This window comes from Panthera pardus, unplaced genomic scaffold, assembly GCF_024362965.1.
Source record: "Panthera pardus isolate Hobbes unplaced genomic scaffold, ASM2436296v1 HiC_scaffold_10, whole genome shotgun sequence".
Taxonomy (NCBI): Eukaryota; Metazoa; Chordata; class Mammalia; order Carnivora; family Felidae; genus Panthera; species Panthera pardus.
In genome coordinates, this window is record NW_026526655.1 from 82,443,856 (window position 1) to 82,457,197 (window position 13,342).

Below are 13,342 nucleotides of genomic sequence, written 5' to 3' on the forward strand. Positions count from 1 at the left end.
AGCATATTTAACACCATCTGAAGATATCACCTACAGTATATCACTGATACAGATGGACGTAATTTTGTATAAGATTAAAATAATTTTCCATATTGTATAACCTGTATCTTTTCACTTACTTAACGGTGTGTTGTGAACATCTTTCTGTGTCGGTAATTAGTGAGCTACACCATCATTTTTATGGTTCTCATATATTCTGTTTTATAAATTAATTATGCTCCAAATATATTAAATTGGGTTCTTAATCACCAGTTCTGGACATTCTAACTTTGTACAATTAGGAAGAAATGCTTAAATTGTCATTTGGATTTTTCCTGGGGTAAATTTTAGTGAGTAGAATTCTTGATCAAACTGTACCACATTTAAAAGTATAAATATAACCAAACTACCTTGGAAGTTCTATTTTGTAAACATATTTGAGAGTACCTTTTCCTTCACAACTTTTATTCAAAGTTATTATTTTTCATGTTTGCCTAAGAGAAAAAAATACATCTCTTAGTTTAATATGCATAATGTTGGTGTTAATGATGCTCACCACTTCATACTTTTATTGGCCACTGATATTTTTTGGTTTGTGTATTTCCTGTTGGTTCTTTTGCCTTATTTTGGTGATGTTTATCTCGTACTCATTCATGAAAATTCTTGCACTTATTTTTCTCTTAAATTTGGTTTGGACTTTTCTGCTGAAGTTTTAAATTTTTTACATAGTCGAAATTTTTGTCTTCAGATTTTGAAGACATCTAGTTAATGTTTTCATCTAATACATATAATCTGGTGAGAACTTATTTTGATAAGGTGTAAAGTTGAGATGTGACCTTGTATAAACCACTTTTCCCCATTGATTTGTAATGGCATATTTTATCAAATACTAAATTTCTATATTATATAGGTTTGTTTATAAGACTTTTTAAGTAGTCCTCGGGCTTTTCATGCCATTTAGGTTTCTGTATATGTTTTATTATCTGTTAAATGTCTTCTTATCAGATTTTCTTTTCACTTGTGTATGTAAATATAAAGCTGTAAACTTTAAGGTAATAGTGATTCGTCTGTTAAAGTAGTTTCCCTCATTGTAATGAGAAAAATGAATTCACAGAGTCATGTTGAACTTTCCCTATTGTTGAAATATTAAAATTGTCAGGGCAGGGCTCAAAAAGGAGTTAAAAGTGGCTTTGGTTGAATTTCATAATTTAACAATTTATTTGTAAAAATTTTAAGCACCTGGGAAAATGCACTTTGTATTTCTGCTAACTAAACAAGTCTCTTTTGAAGCAAAAGTTTTGTTCATAAGTTAGTTGCTCCCTTTATTATTAATCCCAAAGTGTTTTGGACTATGTAGGTGTTAAGAGATCCTTGTCAATTTTTTGATGGTAAAAGATTATGTTTCCATAATTTAAAAAATAATGGCATAATCACTTAAATAATTCTTGAGTTTTTTATTAGTAAACTAGAATCTGGTAATTAGACTGTGAACTACTTGAGGGCAGTAAGGGCTATCTTGTCATGTGAATAATTTTTTGTTGAATAAATGTACATGCACTGTTAAGTATCCTACCCAAAGTAGGTTTTTCAGTATGTATTTGTTGAATTGAGTTTCAACAACTAAAATGTAGTGAATAATTTGGAAACTTAAGAAAGGTTGATATAATTGCTTATTAATATAAAACTCTTATTTTATCTTAGGTGACAGGTCTAGTAGTTGCCCAGTGATCTTCATATTAGATGAATTTGATCTTTTTGCTCATCATAAAAACCAGACACTCCTTTATAATCTTTTTGACATTTCTCAGTCTGCACAGACTCCACTAGCAGTTATTGGTCTTACATGTAGATTGGTAAGTTATTCTTTCTATTAAAAAATTGATTATAATATTTAGATAATTAAAGCTTAATTACTGATGTAGTCACTTATGTAGGTGATTATATTAAGCATTTCTTTCAAATGTGTTTTATCAGTGCCTTGTGCATTTATCCTACTTTTCAGCTCAGATTGAAGGAAACAATTATTCACACATACTCATAAACTAATACCTCCCTCTCTCCAGTGGAATCACTGAATGAAAATGCGAAGTCAGATTATGCTAGTATAATTTCTACATTAGCAAGTAAACAGACAATGAAATAATCTTACCATCATGTTATAAAAATTGCTAATTACTTTTATATTTAAGATTCATTCTGTATTTTGATAATGCTTGGAATTGAGTAAAAATGATACTATCCCCTCCTTGTAAGTACACATCTTGAGAAATGGAAGGGATTACTTCTGTCAAGATGTCAGAGTAGATAGTGGCTTCTTTGCTTTTTGGGGGGATTTTAGAATGATTGTAACCATAGTCTCATTCTATCACATTACTTTGTGAAGACTACATGTTGAACCCTATGTACCTTCAGATGGCTACACAGGCCTTTTTTTATCTTCTTTTACATTATAAACTTTATTACTGAATTCAGATAAAACTGGTACTTACGGGTCATCTCTCTTCTCATGCTCTGGCTGCCGTGAGTCTGTTGTTTTCATCCTTCTTTTCCCTCCTGCATTCTTGGTAGCCTTGTATCAGGCTCATTTACTTCTTTTTCTTTCCTGCAGCTGTTTTTTTTTTTAGAACAGTGAAATGCTTTAAGTCATCTTTCAACAGTCCTCCTGCCAGTGCTGTTTTTCTGTGTAGTGTCTTCCTCTGTTTTCTTTTCCCGGTGCTCTAGAGCCTATGATATATGCCTTCATAATAAGCCTCCCTCATAGAACATCTGCCAGGTCTTTATTGCTCCTTGCCAAAAGCAGCAGTTATACCACAGGAGTTAAGGAAGCATCTTCTTGCTAAAAAAAAAAAACAACAAAAACAAAAAAACCAAAAAACCAAAAAACTCTTTGGGTAGAAGAAGCAGTGGCAAATGTTATTGACCCAATGAAGGACCAAATAAAGAATCATCTGCTCCCTAGCAGTGTTATCTTAGGCCTTTAAAAATTCTACGTGTATAATTCTCCAACTATGCAGTTCAATTCTAAGTATATCCATATGTCCATGTTTATAGGAAAAAAGTCAAAAGATGGGTGGATTAGTGAGTTTGCCAGCAAACAACCTCTTCCCTGTGGAAGTATTTCTTTTTTGGTATTATCCCCTTTATTCCCACATTGCCAGCTTCTGTCATTACTCTCCACCACTAAAATACCTTTTACTTCTACCTCTTTCTTTTCATTCCCAAGTTCAAGCTCTTAATTATTGGTTGTATAGAGTGTTGTTTCCACTACCTTTCAGGCACCTACCTATATGGATGATCTAGAACTACTCCTTAATAGAAAATAAATTTATAATACTGCTGTTTCTGAACATAACTTTCGTCTCTTTTAATTATGCTGGCACTTAACCTATTAACATTCCAGGTTTTTTATTCACCTTCTCCCTTCTAAACCCAAGTTATTAAGTCTTTCCTGTCTTCCTTTCCAGACTAACCATGATCCCATGTTGATCACTTGAATTCTTTCAAGCTCTATATGATTGGTTTCTCAATCTAGTAATTAGGAAAATCATCTGGGTAGATTTAAAAATCCATATTTTAGGGCCTCACCAGAGCATTTTTAAGCTTTTTTTACTATAGAAACTTGACAGTAAACTTGATTTTAACTTTTTAAGGACAAATAGCACAAATGCAAGTAGTTTCTAAAATATCACTATAAAAAGACAAAAGACAGAATAACTTATCAGTGTCATGCCATGTTCCTGCAAGTTTCCTCTCCTATAGTTTGTTCTTATAGTTCAGCTTGCTTCAGCTTGAATTTATAGGTAGTTTTGTGAACTCAACTTTTCTCCATTACATGTACTATTTCTTGAGTCTTTGTTACATAAAATAATGAAGATATTTAAATTTTCAGGAATGTAATAATCTTACTACATTTTACCATTTCTTTAATCTGAATTCTGTATAGAATATGCAATTCCTTATTGAAATTCTTGGTGATGGGGCACCTGGGTGGCTCATTCAGCTAAGCGTCCAGCTCTTGATTTCGGCTCAGGTCATACACTCTCTAATGGTTCATGAGATCGAGTCCCGTGTTGGGTTCTGTGCTGTGCCTTTCCCCCAGTCATACTCACTCTCAAAATAAGTAAATAAACACTTAAATTATTGGTGTTACTGTGGTGTAGAACTATTCAGTAATAGTTACAATTCTTTTGCAATTATTGTTGGTCTTAGAATGTTAAAGATTAACTGATAGTAGCATAGTAGGTAAAAGGCATAACACCAGGCCTACCAATGCTTAGAAGGGAATTAATAAAATTAGCTTGTGTAATAATTAAAGAAATCAAGGGAATGATTTGAGGTTTTGGAGGCTTACACAAGTTTTAAAGTTCAATTATGTATTATAGGATAAACATTGTTAATTACAGGTGATTGTTCGAATATCTATACTTCTAATATTGGTATGTTGTTTTTTTAAAAAACATGCATCTTATATGGATTGTTGTTGTTGTTTTTAAGGATATTTTGGAACTCTTAGAAAAAAGAGTGAAGTCACGATTTTCTCACCGGCAGATACATTTAATGAATTCATTTGGTTTTCCACAATATCTTAAAATATTTAAAGAACAATTATCTCTACCTGCAGAATTTCCAGACAAGCTCTTCACTGAGAAGTGGAATGAGAGCATTCAGGTAACTTGGAACAGAGGCAATAATGTTAAAGTAATTTTTGTGCTTTGGTATACCATTCAAAGCAATAAAAACCTACAAATTAAAAAAAAATTGTAAATTAGCACAAAGCTTCTAATGTTACTGTAGCATAGAACTGCATTAATACAAATCATACACTTATGTGTGCGTGCATGTGTGTGTGTGTTTTAAAGGAGATTGAAATGTCATATCCTAAATTTTTTCTCTCAAAAGAACTTTAGTGAGATTTTTGTTTTATTTATATCTACTTATATTTTAGATTATTTTGTTAATATTTAGGTTACTAAAAAAATTTTATTTTCTTTATTTACAAGTTTAGCAATAGTTTAGCTTAATGGTTCATCACTAACTATCCAGTGTGGATTGTTTTCTTTTCTAATTCTCAGACAGTTTTAACTTTTATCTCATTTGGGTCTCTTAAGTCAAGTAAGGCTTGGCATGGTTGTATTGTCTGTGTGGGTGAATATCATCATGCAGTCCCTAGAACCCTGAGAGTCTTAGCTAGCAAGGCACGTTCACATGTTGATTTAAAAGTTTACTAATAAACCTTGTGGACTCTATAAATTTACCTACACTTAAATTGAATAGCCTAACTTATATAGACCATTGTCATATCAACTCAGCATACTAGCATCAGTTTATCTTACACTGACAAGAGTTTTCAGGGGTACCTGGATGGCACAGTTGGTTAAGCATCTGACTCTTGATTTCAGCTCAGGTCATGATCTCATGGTTCATGAGATACTTTGGATTTTACTTTGGCTTTAGATTCTCTCTCTCTCTCTCTCTCTCTCTCTGCCCTTCCCCCACTCACACTCTTTCTTTCTCTGTCTAAAAATAAACATTAAGTAATTTTCAGTTGGCAGGATGAAGGGAGAGAGTATGCCAGGAGTGTGTTTAATAACAAAATTGAAAAACTATTGCTGAATAAATCCCACATGGTAGAATCTTTCAAAACTATGGGTCTTGTGAAGGTGGAAGATAATGGAGAGTCCTTGGTTTTCAAAGAATTTGGAGGGGAGCCTGGTAGGCTCAGTTGGCTAAGCGTCCGACTCTTGGTTTTGGTTCAGGTCATGATCTCACAGTTTGTGAGTTCAAAACCATCATCAGGCTCCATGGTGACAGTGCAGAGCCTGCTTGGGAGTCTCTCTCTGCCCCTCCCCTACTCCTCTGTCCCTCCCTTTCTCTCTCTCAAAAGTATATAAACTTAAAAAAAAAAAAAAAAAAATTAAATAAATAAATAAATAAATAAAAGAATTTGGAAAAACTGATCTATAATATTAAATACTGATGCAAATAATTAGATTTTTAGACAATTAAATTTGCACAGTGTGTATTCACCGGCTCTAAAAAATATTGTTTATGTCAAAGCAGTAATTTTTTTTTTTTTTTTTTGCAGTTTCAAGTTTTTATTTAAATTCTAGTTCATTAACATACAGTGTAATATTAGTTTCAGGTGTAGAATCCACTGATTCGTCACTTGCATACAACACCCAGTGCTCATCACTAGTGTCCATCTTAATACCCATCACCCATTTAACTGTCCCACTCCCCTCCCCTCCAGCAATCCACAATTTGTTCTCTATAGTTAAGAGTCTGTTTCATGGTTTGCCTCTCTGGAATGAAACTGGACCACTTTCTTATACCATTCACAAAAATAAAATCAAAATGGATCAAAGACCAAATGTGAGAAAGGAAACCATCAAAATCCTAGAGGTGACCACAGGCAGTAAACTCTTTGACATCAGCCGTAGCAACTTCTTACTAGATATGTCTCCTGAGGCAAGGGAAACAAAAGCAAAAAATGAACTACTAGGATTTTATCAAGATAAAAAGCTTTGGCATGGTGGAAGATACATTGGACAAAACTAAAAGGCAACCTATGGAATGGAAGAAGATTTTTGCAAATGACATCTGATACAGGGTTAGTGTCCAAAATACATAAAATACTTACAACACTCATAAAACAAAGACATCTTCTTTTCCAAAGAAGACATACAGATGGCTAGCCGACACATGAAAAGATGCTCAGCATCACTCATCATCAGGAAAATACAAATCAAAACTACAGTGAGCTATCACCTCATACCTGTCAGAATGGCTAAAATTAACACAAGAAACAACAGATATTGGTGAGGATTCAGAGAAAGGGGAACCCACTGCTGGTAGGAACGCAAACTGGTGGAGCCACTCTGGGAAACAGTTTGGAGGTTCCTCAAAAAGTTAAAACTACCTTATGATGCAGCAATTGCACTACTAGGTATTTACCCAAAGGATACAAAAATACTGAGTCAGAGGACACCAGCATGGCTTAGTCATCTGACTCTTGATCTTAGCTGAAGTGTTGATGTCGGGGTCATGAGTTCAAGCCCTGCATTGGGCTCCACGCTGGGCATGGAGCCGACCTTAAAAACAAAAACAAAAGCGAAAACAAAACCTGATTCAAGAAGCAATAGTGATTTTAATCTTGAATATCAATACCAAATTAAATGTGAGAACTTTGCATTTATTTTGCTCTTAAACAATTTTTTAATTTTTCCCAGCTTTGTTGAGCTATAATTGATAAAATAAAAATTATATATATTTTAGGTTTACAGCTTGGTGTTTTGATATACAAATACATATGGAAATGCCACAATCAAGCTATACAATGCATCTATCACTCCATTAGTTACCATTTTCTTTCTATTCTTTTTCCTTTCTCCTTTTTCCATTTTTATTTTGTGGGAGGAGGTGAGAACACTTAGAATCTATCTTCGAAAAAAATTTCAGGTGTACAATATTGTTTACCATAGTCACATTTTTATGTGATATTTTTATTCATCTTGCATAACTAAAACTTGATTCTTGTTTTGATTATAAAATATAGTCTACTCATATAAGTACTATTAATTTTGTCATTTTTAATTTTTTTAAAGTTCCTCAAACGGGAACACGCTACTGGCTCATTTGGAAGAGCATGTGACTCTTGATCTTGGGGTCATGAGTCTACACCCCACATTGGGTGTAGAAATTACTAAAAGTTCACTGAGTAAAATTTAATCAGTTCATAGGAATAAATATATGGTGAAAGGTGCATGGCTCATGGCTCAGTTGATTGAGTGTCTGACTCTTGATTTTGGCCCAAGATACCAGGGTCATGGGATTCAAGCCCCATGTTGAGGTCCACACAGAACTTGGAGCTTGCTTAAGATTCTCTCCTTCTCTCTCTCTTAAAAAAAAAAAAAAAGTTTTCCTTATATCCATGCCTATCTCCCTCCCTTTAGTACGGAGTAATTATTTGGTTTATAGCATTTCAAACATATACATACTGAAGTTGTTACTACATAAAGAGTTCAAACTTTGCATGTTACTTTTGCTTTCCCTTTCCCATTTTGTTCTGATGGATACTTCATATTATTCTTAGTATAACTGTACAGAATTGTATGCAAAAATGGTTGACTTTATTCTTAAAATTCACGTATTGTGCTATGATATAATTAGGTGTGGGTTTTCCCTTGTACCCTTCTCCCCAAGTTAATCTCACCTGGGACTCAGATACTTGTCAGCTCAGGAAAGTTTTTTTGATACTGTATCTTACTATAAGATTCTGTTCTTTAGGAACCCTTTATATTTGGTACTTCCACATTGTCCCTTTCCTTAAATAGGTCTGTAGCAGATCAGAGCTCTGGATCTTTGGCCTCTGAATCCACTTTCAGTGCCTCACAGACTTTCACCCTGTACAGTTACAAGACATTCAAATGCAGTCTTTCATAGTATTTAAATGTCTTTGCCAGGTCTTCTGTTATTTCTGTCTCTACTTCCTGTCTTTTCCCAAGATGAATTACATAGCCCAGGTTGTACTGTGCTGTCATTTATCTTTCTGTCCTTCCCAGCTATATTGCATTCTGTGCATCTGGGTGGGTATATAAAGGAAGATGATAAGGGTTACTGATGAAGCATAATTCTGGATGATTTAGAAAATGGTAGCCGTGTGGTAGGAGGATGGCTAACGCTTGTGTTTTTGGTCATTTTTTGCTGATTCTATATCACTGAATTTAGGGGCAGATGGTAGAAATGAATGTGAGAAGATAGAAGACTGTCTGGTCTTTTGTTTGTTTCCTTTTTACAATTTTACAGTTTTTTAATAAGGTAGAACTAGTACAACTGGAGTTAGTTCTAGAGTTTTCTTCCTTTTATCCTAATCCTCATTTGCCACTTACTTTTGGTGCGCTAATAGAGGAACTTCATTTGAAAAATAAGTCAGCACCATGGCCAGAGGCCCTGTCCTGTAAGAGGGGAGGGCTGCATTGAGGGAGCTATCCTGTCTCTCAGTACTGACTATCCAGCAAGTTTTTCTGATTCCCATGTTAAAACCAAAGCAATGGTATAGATAACAGGTTGCCTGTGGAATTTCATCCAAGAAACATATTCAGGATAAGGTTGAACCTGGATATTATGCCTAACTTGAATGTTTGTTGTAGTCCTACCCCAAATGAATCAAATAAGTAGAATGAACACCATCTCAGCATGGCAGTATAAGAGAAATTCCTGTAAAAGAGCATTTAAAAGGACCATAACTAATTCTCCTCAAAGGAAATTCCCCCAGAGTACTATAGCTAAGTTCAAGGACCTTAGCCACTGTCATAATCTTTCCTGTTTAGTTAACAGAAGGTGAGAAGATTTAGCAGGAACTGACCAGGAGAAAACTGAAACTTGGAGGTACAGGACTACTCATCTTCTGTCAGTATGCCACAATCTTCCTACATTGCTCATGCTGTTCCCTGTAGATGGAATGCTTTCTTTTTAGCGTATTGACTCATACATACAGTTTAAGCATTCTTTGTAATACTTTACCTTGTTTTCCCAAATATAGTAATTCTTACTCTCTGTTGTATTTTGTGCTGAATTTTGGTCATCCCACTGGTATGACTATAGATTCCCTTTTTAGACCAGAAAGTTTGGGATATTAAGGATTGTTTTACTTTTGTGTATATTTAATCAACATGGATAAGAAGAAAATTAATAGACTGGAAATTTCATTTTGACCTATTTTGATCTTTGTATTCTACAAATAAAACCAACACATATTTAATAATAAATAAATGTCAGAATTAATGAGCTACAGCAACAAGTGAGGCACAACATTATAGTTAGGTTTTAAACTGCCTTTTTACTACTTACCTGTTTTACTGTTTTTTTTTCCCCTCTAGTGTCTCACAGAAGATAGAAGTGTGCGAGAAGTACTACAAAAGCATTTCAATGTCAGCAAAAACCTGCGGTCATTACACATGTTATTGGTTTGTATTCATTTTATTTTTACCACTCATTTTCTTTCACTAGGTAATTACATTTTGATGGGAACTGATTAAGCCTACAGATAAATTTTGGGAGAATTAGCATGATTACTACACTGAATCTTCCAATCCAGACTATGATACATTTCTCCTTTTACTTAGTTTTTCTTTAATTTATTTCATCATCATTTTATAATTTTTACCACACATATTTTGTACATGCTTAAAATGTATACCTAGGTACTTCATTTTCTTTGAAAATTATATTATACAAATATCATATGTAAATGATACCTTGTTTTTAATTATGTTTTTAACATACTCATTGTTAGTATATAGAAATGTAAGTCTAATGGTATAATAAATGTGACTATTAAATTTATGGCTGCGAGTAGTGTAAATATGTATAGATACTTTGAAAAACAATTTGGTAAATTAGATATCCAGAGAAACTCAGATGCACAAGACAGCATGTACAAGATTGCTTACAGCCACCTTGTTTATAATTGCAAAAAAAGGGAAATAACAGATATCTATCAATGAGGATATATGATGGGAAAATGAATAAACTGGAATTGATACCTCAACATGGGTAAATTTTAGGAATAGATGTTCAATGAAGAGAGTTGCATAAGTACAATATGGTATTTATATAAAACTTAAAAATTACACTGTGTTGTCTAGGAATGTATACATATGTAGTAGAAGTATAACAGCATGCATGGTTTTTTGTACGAGAAAGAGTAGGAGTCCAACCAGGGAAGAAATAGAGTCTGTAAGATTATATTTTATAAGGTGAGGAAGTGGTCATAAATATCTGTTACATCATTCCTTTGCCTTTTTGTATGTCACAGATATTTTATAATAAAAGGGAAAAGTTACAGTTAAGACTATGAGTAAGAGAAGGAGTTACTATGTACCAGGTTCTCTCCCAATAGAGAAATGAAGGACAAGGATTTCCAAACTCTTCTGTTCAACTAAGGACCCTGGGCCCTAGTTAACATGGGGGAGAATTTCTAGTATAAATATTTCCCAAATATTACAGGGTACATAGTTACACTAAGAAATTATTCATTGTTTACCTGTAATTCAAATGTAAGCAGTTGTCATAACATTTTCATATGCTAACTCTGCTTACCGACTAAATTTAAATGTTATGAAAATTACACTTAAAGGAATCTTCAAATTGTTGGAAAGCCAAGTAGCTACATGACAAGTTGTCTCTGGGTGTCATTTTGGCTTTTAATTTTTTTTTTTTTTTTTTTTTTATGTACAATTGAACATAAAGTGGGTAACTTTTATGTACAATTGAACATAAAGTGGGTAACTTCTGTCACATAACACTAACCTGAACTAGCTAATTTGGTAGCCAAAAAGTTTATACAAGTCACAGGTCTGCCTTTGTGATTTGGTCTAGGGCTTTGAATAATACTTTGTTTTTTAATTGACATATAGTTGACATACAGTATTATGCTAGTTTCAGCCACACAGCATAGTGATTCGACATTTTAATGCATTATAGAATGCTCACCATAAGTATAGTCACCATGTTACCTGATTTCCTGTTTCAAACCATTATACCTGGAAAACATGCTTAATATGATTACAGTCTAATTAAATTTATTGAGACTTGTTTTCTGGCCTAACATGTAACCTGTCCTAGAGAATGTTCCACGTAGACTTGAGAAGAATGTGTTTCGCGCTGTTTTTGGATGGAATGAGCTGTATATATCTGCTAAATCTACCTGGTCTAGTGTGTTAAGGCCCATGTTTCCTTACTGATTTTGTCTGGATAATCTATCCACTGATGTAAGTGGAGTATTAAATTATAATTAATGTAATTATAAAAAGTATTCTGACAGCTTAGAGCCTGGAGCCTGCTTCTGATTCTGTGTCTCCCTCTCTCTCTGCTCCTCCCCCGTTCATGCTCTGTCTCTCTCTCCTTCAAAAATAAATACATTAAAAAAAAATTTTTTTTTAAGTATTATGGTCAGTTTCTCCCTTTTTATGTTAATATTTGCTTTATATATTTAGGTGCTTCTGTGTTGGATGCATATATATTTACAATTGTTATATTCTCTTACTGGATTGATCCCTTTATCATTACATAATGTCCTTTGTGTCTTATCACAGTCTGTGTTTTTGTTTTTTTTTTTTTTTGATGTCTATTTTGTCTGATAGAACCTTTGCCACCCTGCCTTTTTTTTTTTCTTCCCCCATTTGCGTATCTTTTTCCATCCCTTCACTTTTCAGTCTGCATATATCCTTAGGTCTGAAGTGAGTCTTGTGTAGGCAGCATATAGATGGATCTTGTTTATTTATTTATTTTTTTTAATCATTCAGCAACCTTATTTATGTCTTTAATTGGAGCACTTAGTCCATTGACATTAAAAGTGGTTATTGATAGGTATATACTTATTGCTCTTTTGTTAATTGTTTTCTGGTTGCTTTTGTAGTTCTCTATTCTTCTCTTGTTGTCTTCCCTTGTGATTTGAGGACTTCTTTAGTATAGTGTTTGGATTCGTTTCTCTATTTTTTGTGTATCTGTTTTAAGTTGTTGGGTTTGTGGTTGCCATGAGGTGTATTTATATATGTATATATGTACATATATACATATATATACACACACACACATACACATATATATACATATATAAATATAACACTGTATGTTAATCTATTTTAAGTTGGTAGTTGTTTAAATTCAAAAGCATTTTAAAAGCACTGCATGTTAACTCTCCTCCAACTCCTACAGTTTATGTGTTTGGTCTCATATTTTACATCCTTTAATATAAGCCTTAACTAATCATAGATATAGTTGATTGTATTACTTTTGTCTTTTAACCTTCCTTCAAGCTTTATAAGTGATTGCTCTCCTCCCTTTACTATATGTTCACTTTTACCAGTGAATTTTTTTTCCCAAAATTTTTAAAAAATTCCTCTTGAGCTCTTTTCTTTTTTGCTTTAAGCAGTGCCTTTAACATTTCTTGTGAGGCTGGTTCAGTGGTGATGAACTCCTTTAACTTTATCTTGGAAATTTTCTCTCTCCCTCAATTCAAAATAATAATTTTGTTAGGTAGAATATTCTTTGTTGTAGGTTTATTCCTTTCAGCACTCTGAATATTATGTGTCTTATTGTAGACCTCCTTGGGTTCATCTTCTTTGGGGCTTTCTGTACTTCTTCGACCTGGATGTCTGTTTCCTTCTCCAGGTTAGGGAAGTTTTCAGCTATGATTTCTTCAAATAAGTTTTCTGCCCACTACTCTCTTTCTTCTCCTTTTGGGACCTCTGTAATGTGAATATTAGTATGCTTGGTGTCCTAGTGGTCCCTTAATGTATCCTCATTTTTAAGATTCCTTTTCCTCTTTGCTGTACAGCTTGGGTCCTTTCCATTACCTTGT

At 33.5% G+C, this 13,342-nt stretch overlaps 1 protein-coding gene across 10 annotated transcripts in view; it reads left to right on the forward strand.

Moving 5' to 3' along the window:
- Nucleotides 1-13,342, forward strand: part of ORC4 (origin recognition complex subunit 4) — an 81,682-nt gene that overhangs the window by 62,715 nt on the left and 5,625 nt on the right. For all 10 annotated transcript variants that reach the window (XM_019455514.2, XM_019455552.2, XM_019455579.2 and 7 more), the window contains 3 exons: nucleotides 1,681-1,832; nucleotides 4,474-4,647; nucleotides 9,858-9,944. In XM_019455514.2, coding sequence (XP_019311059.1) covers nucleotides 1,681-1,832; nucleotides 4,474-4,647; nucleotides 9,858-9,944 — 413 coding nt within the window. The remainder of the gene's footprint in view (nucleotides 1-1,680; nucleotides 1,833-4,473; nucleotides 4,648-9,857; nucleotides 9,945-13,342) is intronic.